This window comes from Stenella coeruleoalba, assembly GCF_951394435.1.
Source record: "Stenella coeruleoalba genome assembly, chromosome: 17".
Lineage (NCBI taxonomy): Eukaryota > Metazoa > Chordata > Mammalia > Artiodactyla > Delphinidae > Stenella > Stenella coeruleoalba.
Genome location: NC_137163.1, coordinates 70,286,287 through 70,296,663, shown reverse-complemented (window position 1 = coordinate 70,296,663; position 10,377 = coordinate 70,286,287). Strand labels below are relative to the sequence as shown.

General features: G+C 37.4%; 1 protein-coding gene across 1 annotated transcript in view; it reads right to left on the bottom strand.

Annotated features, from left to right (window-relative positions):
* Positions 1-4,034: 4,034 nt before the first annotated feature.
* CYP7B1 (cytochrome P450 family 7 subfamily B member 1) overlaps positions 4,035-10,377 on the bottom strand; it is a 187,905-nt gene continuing 181,562 nt past the window's right edge. The window contains exon 6 of the mRNA XM_079901550.1: positions 4,035-9,490. Within this exon, the coding sequence (XP_079757676.1) occupies positions 9,203-9,490 (288 nt within the window). The 3' untranslated portion in view covers positions 4,035-9,202. The remainder of the gene's footprint in view (positions 9,491-10,377) is intronic.

Genomic DNA, 10,377 nt, shown 5'->3' with positions numbered 1-10,377 from the left:
TGGATCCGCCAAGCCAATGAGCTGCGGGTTGATTTAAAGCTGGCCTTTTACATCAGACATTGGGCACAGTCGAAGGAAACGGGAGGGAAAACCAGGAGACAGCAACTTAAGGGTAAAAACAATTCTCAGGGTAAGAGTCTTTTCCTCTCCCCGCCGGATCTCTCTGGCTCTTCGAATCGGTTGATGAGTGTTTACAAGAACCAGGGTTCTGTAGACTGTGCAAAATAGCCAGGTGTCTGTTTCGCCCCAGGGCCAGGGCCAGTGTTTGTGCTGGGACCCGGGAGGGCAGGAGGAAGGAGGGGGCGGCTTTTCCCACAGGCCAGCCTGCCAGCCCAGGGTTGCAGACAGAACGACGTCCACAACACGAGTGCCCACCGCGCTGCTTTGCTCAGGCTGCGCCCCGGGAGGGACTCGGGATCCGCAGCCGCAGAGAACCCCTTCTCCTGGTCCTTCCCCTGCACTGACGTCCTGGGCCCCTTCTGCGGGGCGCAAGGCCCTTCAACCTCTAAGTGCCTAGGGACAGAACGCGAACTTCGGGGGCTCTGCCTCAAACTGTCTTTCGAGGGGAGGCACTAGGATGGGGTTGTCCCCTGACCCCCGTGGCCTGGAGAGTTCACCTGCAGATGACAGGCTTGTAAGAAGCACCCCGCAGCCGAGCCAATCCCGGGAATTCTGTGAAGGCGTCCCAATTTTAAGCCCCAAAGAGCTCATCGCTTCCTAGCAAGGCAAAGAAAGTGTGCTCGCTTTCCTTGAGGCTCGATTTTGGTTAAATTCTATCACTTTTCCTAAATGACTCGTCTTAACATAATCCAGGAGACTTGTGGACTATTGCAGAACTATCAGGTCCCCCTGAGTGCGTGTGCATGTGCCTGTGGGACTTTTCTTTCTTTCCTCTCCCTTGTGTTCCCGAATTCCGACGATACAGAAATACAGATTAGAGAGCTCTGGAAGAGAAATTACTGGGCTGGGAAGGTTAGACTGCAAAGGGAAAGAGGGTTTTGCGGTTACCAGCCCTCCAGCCCCCAGTATATCATGGACAAGCCTATCTTAGAAGTCACCAGGATGCTCAAGATGGGGAGTTGGCTTTTATTAGGCACAAGGTGATATCGTTTTCCTTCCCAGCTTGGGAAAGAGTTAATTCTTTCCCAAAGACGATAGTTGCCCTTGTCTTCTCAACCTGATTCAGAGATGCAATAAAATATGAAGCAAATTTATGATCTGTTTCAAGCACTTTATTGCTGTATTTTTAAATTCATATATGCACATATAAGAACTATGATCTGTGAATAATTTGAAATGTGATACTAGAATGATACATTTTAGATAAAACATAACCATATCTTTATATAATTGTCTCAGATTAAAAGAAAAAAGAAAAATAGATTTCTAATGTGGCCCAAACTGAAAAACTAATGACAACCATAAACTGCTAACTAACCATAAATTAACATCTTCATCAAATGGTAAAATGGTATCAGTGGTTATATAAAGCAATTATTATTTCTCTTTCTAAGTTTTAGAATAAAGTTCAGGGATATTTAAAGGACCCATTATTTACCAATGCTTCCCAATCTTAAAGATTTCATATTTTATTAGGAGGATGGTTGTCACTCAAATCTGCTATGTTAATAGGGATGTTTAGAGATGAGAATTTAGTTTTAAACATAAAAATGCTTCATGGCCTAACCTCATTTTATGCATTTACTCTGCTCTGGTAATTACTGAAGAACTTGGTGTAAGGATTTGTGTCAAATATCCTTATCTCCTCTCTGAAAATGGAAGACAAATAATTTCTTATTATGTGAGAGGGTCAGATTATGTACCCAACTGGTTAAAACATTCAATCATGCACTGTCTGTTGAAGCAAGTGCAGCTACATTTGCCATGCAGTCTCTTTCTGCAGAGCTGTGGTCAAAATTCAGATGCTAAGCTGAGCCTGTCCCCTCCATCTGAGACTTCCATGAAAAAAAAAAACAGAAAAGGATTTTCTTAACCAGGCCTCCACAGAAACATGAAAAGCCATGAAAGGGAAGGAAATCTATCTATTAAATCTATGCATGTATCAGGGCGCAGGGGCAGGGAATAACTTACTTTAATTTTCTTTTACAGAAGCATCAGGCATATATATCTTTAAAGTGTAGATTTCTCAAAAGAGTGTAATTAAGTAAAATCTGGAATTATTCAACAAAGTAAGCTCTTTTGAAAACTTAGAAAATTGTGTTTTTATGAAAACAAAATACTGATTTGGACTATGGAGGATCTGGGTGGAACACACGCAGATTATCTCTGCCACTCAGGTGTTACTTCCTGTGTGTTGCCCTATTGGGTAGTTACTGTGGATAAACATCTCCAAAGGTCAAGGATTAACTAAGATCTGCAACTGGCTAAGTCCTATGATCACTGTTTAGTTTAACTTTTGACAAGCATTGTTTAGTCTGAGGACTTTCTTCTTTAAAAATGAATACTATTTTTATAGCTTTTCTTGTAAGTCTAAAATTAGTTTAAAATGAAGTTAAAAAAATACTGAACTTTAAAACATGGAGAAAGTACTACTTCCTGTATGCTTCTAGATTAAAAAAATTCAAAAGTGATTTCAAATACTTTAAAAACTGTTCCATTTAAAGTATAAAACAAAGGCATTTATAAAATTTTAAATATACTGGCCAGTTCTTAGAAGTTATAGAATGAAAGTATACTTCATTTAAACAGTAATTTGAACATGAAAGACAAAATCACTTACTTAAAAATGTGGGTTGTCAGGTAATAATGACATATATGTTAACTTTAACGGTTAGTTTTTAGAAATAAAAGTTACATGAAATAAATGTTCTCTTGCAAACAAATAAGAATCTCCAGCTAATATGTGCTTTATAAGTGTTTTAATTTGACTCAACGGTAAACCATTAGGTATTACTACATTTACCTGTTACTTCTCTTGCCCTAGTTTCTCCTATAAGCACAAAACTTGTAAGTTGTAAGGGAAGTGAAATATCTCATGAGTCTATCTCTAAATTTACTTTCTAGGTAGTCTGGAGTATATCATGTCTCTCCTTATAAAAATGAATACATTTAGGAATTAAGAACATAAACTATACCTCAAAAAATTAACAAAAACTATATCAAACACACTTAAAATTACCAGCATAGCCACTATTTTTTTTTCTATTTAGCTATATCCTCAATAGAAAATGCACATTATTACTCACATGACCATGGATAATGCCAGACAGTTCTGCAAAATTATTGTTTACTCAGTGTTTTTTAGAGTAAAATTGAATGCAAAGATAATTATTTCATAGATTGTCCATTTAATGACATAATTTACACTAAGTGTTCAGCAATACTGAACTGCCTAGTTCAAATGAACAGGAACACTTTGAGTCTAGCGCGATCTTTAAAACATTAATGGAGTGTTTCTTAGAAAAGCTAAGTGTCCCAGTAAAATGCTGTATGTACAGTTACTGAAGAAGCCACACTTCACCAACAGCATGTTCTGTGTTATGTTTTATTTACAGCTTGCATTTCAGCTCTATGAATACACAGAATAGTGTCCAAATATTACTCAGCCTCATTCATTATCTGTGGTAAACTGATCTGCAGAAGACGAAGACCACACCTCTCTTATGTGGAAAGAAATGGAATCTCTCTCCCATTCTTGTTGTTCTTATACATCTCTCCACAGAATAATAGCTATTATTAAGAACTGCAGCCTAGCAAGGTCAGCCTGGTTAAAATAAACTTGTTTCAAAACTTATTAGTCACTGATATTACTTGGATCTGTTTTTATTTCCCACATAAATAACTAAGTGATAATACATTGAAACATATTCTGAATATAACAATTAATGTACTTTTATCGAAAGTATGAGAAAATAAAAATATATGTATATGTATGTGTCGGGGGGAGATGGGGATTTGGGGATCTTCAGACAGCAAAATTATTTCCCAAATAATTTACTATTTGTAATCAAATCTTCTGTCACCCAACATGCTCCTAGTAGGGAAATAAGGGGACAGAGTCATTCACCTGTGCTTTAAAAGTTAATTTATTGGCTTGTTGTAAATTTAAAAAACAGCATTAATTGAGTTACAAAGCACTTGCATTTCTTACCTAAGGACTTTTCAAGATAATTTGCTTCCTCATAAATCCACCTATATACCATTTTAAAATCAAAAGAGTATTAAACAAACATTCAGGACAATTTTTTTTTAATATACAGCACTCCTCTGCTTAAAAAATATTTTAAAATGTAAGTATTGCCAAATTACCTCCTTTAAAAAATTGTTCAGGAGAGATTTTTATGAATTAAATTTATCTTACTCAAGATATTATAAACAAAGTAAACATTTAAGCAAAAAAGTTCCATCGTCAATGATCACTGATTTAGATTAACAATCTGAAGTAGACTAAGTAATAATTGCTTTAGAGAAACATTAGAGAGCTTTATGTGATCATCCACTGTAATTTAAAATAATGCTACAGGGAACTTAATCTTGGCTTGCTAACTTTTTCCTAATTGAGTATGTGAATATGAATACCTAATAATGCAGTTCAAGTACATAATGGTTTGCAATATTGGCAAATTTAATAGATTAAAGCAGTGTACATTCTCAGGGCCTATAATTCTTGTTTTATAATTATTGACATTGTTTTATACGAAGATCAAAGTCTAGATAGTTTTTGTGCTTTGATCTTTGAAATTGTTTTTAAGATTCTGCGGTTAAATTTGAAGAAGTAGCTTACGGGAAATGCTACCCAAATTATTTTTCATGAGAAAATAAACAGAATCATGCAAATTTGGAGAATAGAAGCTCCTCTGCCTCACACTTGTGACCCAAAAGTTAATGAGAAAACGGAGAAAATATAATGACGTACGCCACGAAAGCCAAACAAGGCAGATAAAAGTCCCCGAATAGGTTGCTTATCAGCATTCCTTACTCAGTGATAAATAGCTTTTCCCTGAATATCTTCAGAGCATTTAGTGTTTGCTAACTGAATGCTTCATTACTGTTGGTCATTGATATAAAATAATATTTTTAGTTATTCATTTTCTTTCATTTGAAATTTAGAAGAGGCTTAAAAATGAAAAGATGAGTTTTTACTATATGTCAAATACAGCTTTTAAACAATTCTGAAGCCTCAATGATTGTATTTGGTTTTCATTATTTGTAACATATAATCACAATACTTGATGTATATGTTTTATTGTATGTAATTAGGCTCACAGTAATTTCTCATTAGAGAACACTAATTTGGAATGAGTGATGGAAGTTTCGTTAGAACTGGTGATGAATCAGAATTTTAAAATAGTTTTAAGGAGATGATTTATTACAACTACATTTATAATAAATTAGTTGGGTATGTATTGTGTTCTCTAATAAATTATGTGTTCTTGAAGAAGGGTAATCCAGTGCATAGCATCACATCTTAGATAGAGGAAATGCTCAATAAGTGTTTGACTGAATAAATGAATAATGAATTAACTAATGACAAAAAATGGTTCCCTTTAACAAATACAAAAGAACAGTTTTTAAAAGGCACACCATTGTCAAAGTATCTCTTTTACACTTTAAGTTTGTATATTGCATTACACTTTTCAAAGTAAGTTTGCGCATCTTACTGTCAGTAAGATGAACCCTGGTGTCAAAAGGTTCAGTCCTCATGATGAACCCTGGTGTCAAAAGGCCTTAATATTTTTATTTTGCAAATATGGAAACTGAAGCACTGAGAGGCAAAGTGACTTGTTGATGAAAACAAACCAGTTATGTCATAGCTAGAATCCATGTCTTTTAACTTATTTCTCCATGACATTTATTCTATTTATAAACAATCTTTAATTACCAGATTTAAGCCTGTCACAAGACTCTCTTGTTTTGGTTCTACCACCCATTGCTTTTATGTAATATTTTACGTAATACTTCTACTCTAAATTCCTTTCGCTATAAATTAAGCAGAAATTAGAATGGAATACTTTTCTGTGCTCTCTCTGCTGTAGCAGCACAAAAGTGTACTACTAAGATGAATTTAAGAATCTGGAAGCTTCCACTTCAGGCAACATGGTGGAATACATGTCCTAGTACAAAACGAATGGGCTATACTTTGTGACAGGCAGAAGATAAAGCTTGGGGCCCAAGCGAGGTGTGTGTGTGTGTGTGTGTGTGTGTGTGTGTGTGTGTGTGCGCCCGTGTAATCCAAGACCTGTACACAAAGCCAAGAATTTGCAGAGACAGCACCCTCAGTAAGTGACTTAGAAATAAACCTTGCTCCACAGAGAAGGACTGTGGGTATACTTGCCTGTCTCAGCCTTGACTTTGGGTAAAGGGGAAAAAAACCCCAGAAAGTCTCTCCTGTCTATTCCCACTCATAGGGTTGCAGTCTGGCTGATTTAGGGCTAGAACCCACACTATCTATGTTGTTCCCAATCCCCTTTCAAAATACTCAAGTTGAAAATGTAAAGTGATCTGAAGTTGATAGTAACACCAGCAGTCAGACAAAAGCAAACGCAAATTCTCTCTGGAGGTGTGAACTTTAAACTCAGGTCTTAAAAAAATCCAGAGATAAAATTCCAAGGAACATGGGCCCAGTAAACAAGCCATCCTGAGGCAGAGTTAAAAGAAAAGCAAACTACAGAATCAGACCCACAAAACACTGATGATGTGGAAATACCAGGTACAGAATGGAACACAAGTCTGGAACATCTCAGAGAATGAAGGCTGACACGGCCTGTGTGTGTGTGTGGGCACGCGTGTGTGCGTGCGTGCATGTGGGCGCGCGCACGCGTCCATGTGTGCGCGCGTGTGTGTGTGTATGCGCGCGCGCCTTGCGTGCGTGTGCACGCGCGTGTGCACGCATCTGCGCACACGTGTGTGCGAGCGCGCGTGTGTATGTGCGCGTGTGGTGAGGCTGCTGATGACAGGGTTTGCAGCTCAGGGTGGAGGGTGGAGCACACAGTAGTGGGAGGACGTCTAGGTTCTCCTTTGGCCTCTCCCCGCAAATTAACTGTCCCACCAACACAGTTTCCAACACTGGGTAAATAGAGCATTAAAACATGGTGGGTGCACATTATGGGTTACTATACAGCAGTTAGAAGCAACAGATTAAATATACATAAAGTAATATGGATATATCTTTAAAAATATAGAGTGTAGTTAAACATTAAGAAGAATAATGATTTATAGAATATACATTTATGAAAATTAAACACATATGCACCCAAGATAATAACATGTGTTTTATAAAAACACATACAAATAAAAAGATACACACCAAACACAGACTATTTGCCTCTGATGGGGAGGGGTATAATGGTGGCCATTAGCGATAAAATAGAACGAGTAAATAAAGCCAGAGGGCCTTGTTTGGGCCAATTATAATTGTGTACCATGAACTAAGGGGCATAAGGCATGTGATCTCTCAGTCCTATGAACCTGAGGTTAAAATAAAAAGAAGGAAGAAACAAACTCGATGGATGGGTTAAAGAGTAGAATAAATTGGCAGAGAAATCTAAAGATCAAAAGAAATTACCGAGAATGTAAATTAGAGGGGGAAAATATGAGGCAAAAAGGTCAAACATGGAGTACAGAGAGAGATACAGGAGCCTGAGGGAGGAAATATTCAAAGAGATAATGACTGTGAACATTCTACACTTCATGAAAGACACCATAACATGCAAGCATGATAAACAGAAACTAAGAACATCAAAGACAAGGAGAGCACGTTAAAGCTGTCCGAGAGGCAGACTGCCTACTGAATAATTAAACCGAATAAAGGTTAACCTTTTCAGAACATGAGATATCCTCAAAGCCCTGTGAGGAAATCACTGTCAATCTAGACTTGTGCATCTAGCGAAATCACCTTTCAGGAATGAGGGCAAAAAGGAAAACATCTTCAATCTGGCAAAAACAAAGTTTAGACTGGTAGACCTTCACTAAGGTGCACTTAAGAGTATGGACTTCAGGAAGGAGAAAATAAATGCTAGAAAATCTATTTAGTTACTAAGTATGGTTAAGTATTTTATACTGTTATTTTTAAAATCAATTTCCTTTTCAAAAACAATAGCACATTTCCGAGATATCAGAAGTTCCAAAGAATGCAGCATGAATTAACTGGGTTTAATGACCTGCTTTACCTGTTTATATACGGCATCAGCAGTTAGGTAGGATGCCAGACAATCACTTGGCAATCTGATACTAGCAATCTTTGAATCCTCCACACTATGCTGCATTGTGGCACATGGAATTATACTGTATTACATAATGTTGTAATTCAAATAAACTCCAAGTCCAAGAGGTGAGGCGTCAAGAACAAATACTGCTATCTAGTTTCTCAGTTGGTGTAAATGGAAGCATTTAGGAAAGTTAATTCCAACACCGGCATAACCCTTATAGTTTACACTGGAGTCAAATGCTACCATCAGTCCTGTACTGAGCTCAATATTTACTCCTACAATAAACCTAATACTAATGTCTAGGGCAACTGCTGAATATATAATAGGTTTTTGTGTGTTCCTACACTGATAAATCTTCTCAGTGTCTCACTTGAACATGAGTGGCCTTATATAACCAGAAATTTTGTTCTATTGAGCCACAGTATACAAAGTAATAAAGAACATTTATGGATGATAAAATATTGAAGTGAAGTTGAAGCATTTAATCTACTGCAAAACTCATTTAATGCAAACGTACCCTGGCAATATAGATATTATTGATATTATACTTGAAGGGAACATTTTCATCCAGTGTATCTCATGGAAATTTAATTTCCTTCTTCTCTGAGAACTTGGAATTTGTTAGACTGTGTCCATTTCCAGCACAAATTTCCATTAGTACATAAAGTGTATTCTTACATATTAGAGAAGAATTTGTGACTTTAGAAACATCCCACAGTGTCAAATCTATTGCTGCGAAGGCACATTTACTATGACATTGCAAATCACAATACGTATGAAGAAACTTAAAAAAAGCTACTTTAAGTTAATCATTATGTTGATTTTGATGTCAATTTCATGCCACCATGCTCTTTCTTTCTTTTTTTTGATGGGTTTTGCGACGAAGTACAGACTGGACTGATCTCAGATCAAACAGAAATTGGCACTTTTAAAACAAACAAAGCAATTACATTTGAAGAAATTAAAAACAAATAGATGAGCTAAGGACATTTAGGTTAGCTTTGATAGATTTCTTTTCTTTCCTTTTAGCTTCTTTAAGATTTTACTTTGTACCTAAATAAAACATCAGAGTCTGGATACTGAATACCAAACAAAAAGCGGTTGTAGTTTAGTTCTAAGGGCTTATCATCAATTATTTCTGAATCAAAATAAGTTAAAAATACAACCAACAATTGCTTTATCTCAACTATTGCCAAAAATCGGCCTGGACATTTGCTGACTCCAAATCCAAATGGCATGTGGTAATACTTCAACTTTTTCCCTCTTTTAAAAAAGGTGGTTTTCTTCTTACCACTTTCTGTAAAACGATCAAATCTAAACTCCTGTAAAGAAGAAAACAGAGTGTTAAAATAAAAAAATTTCCATGAAATAGTTTGAGTTCAGGTTCACACAGTTGCCCGCTCTCCCTGCCCATCTTTTTTTTTTTTTTTTTTTTTTTTTTTTTTTTTTTTTTGCGTTACGCGGGCCTCTCACTGTTGTGGCCTCTCCCGTTGCGGAGCACAGGCTCCGGACGCACAGGCTCAGCGGCCATGGCTCACAGGCCCAGCCGCTCCGCGGCATGTGGGATCTTCCCGGACCAGGGCACGAACCCGTGTCCCCTGCATCGGCAGGTGGACCCTCAACCACTGCGCCACCAGGGAAGCCCCTCCCTGAGCATCTTAAAAGGCTTCTTTTAACCCAGAAAATACCAGGAAGTAAAACTTAACTAAGTGCAAATCATGTATGAACTTTCAAAAAACCCCAGTGTTATTAGAAAATTACTTCTCCCATGTCAAACAAATTCAAACTTTTCTATATGACTTTTCTTCACATTTCTCTCCTACGCTGAGTTTCCTAAGTATAGAGGCAGTATTTCTGTTTTTGTTCTCTAAGGTGGGTCTCCACATACGGGCACTTGAAATACCAATGTTGGGTAGAGGGAAGGGCTCCTGCAGAGCTACCATGGTTAGCGGACAGTGAATCCTACTGGCCCCAGAGGCTGCCTACCTAAGGATCCCTCGTGTGCCCTTCTCTATCCCTTCCCATCAGCTACTGAGGGATGAGAAGGATGAGTTTAGGATTTAGTGTTGGGATGAAATAGATATTAAATAATAAGATTCACATTAGGCACTAGAGAAGAACTAAGCCACAAAATCGGTCTGGCTTGTGTTTTGATGTTGTATCGACTTTCTCCTATGACAGCTCTATTTAGAATGAGTGTTCTTTGGGT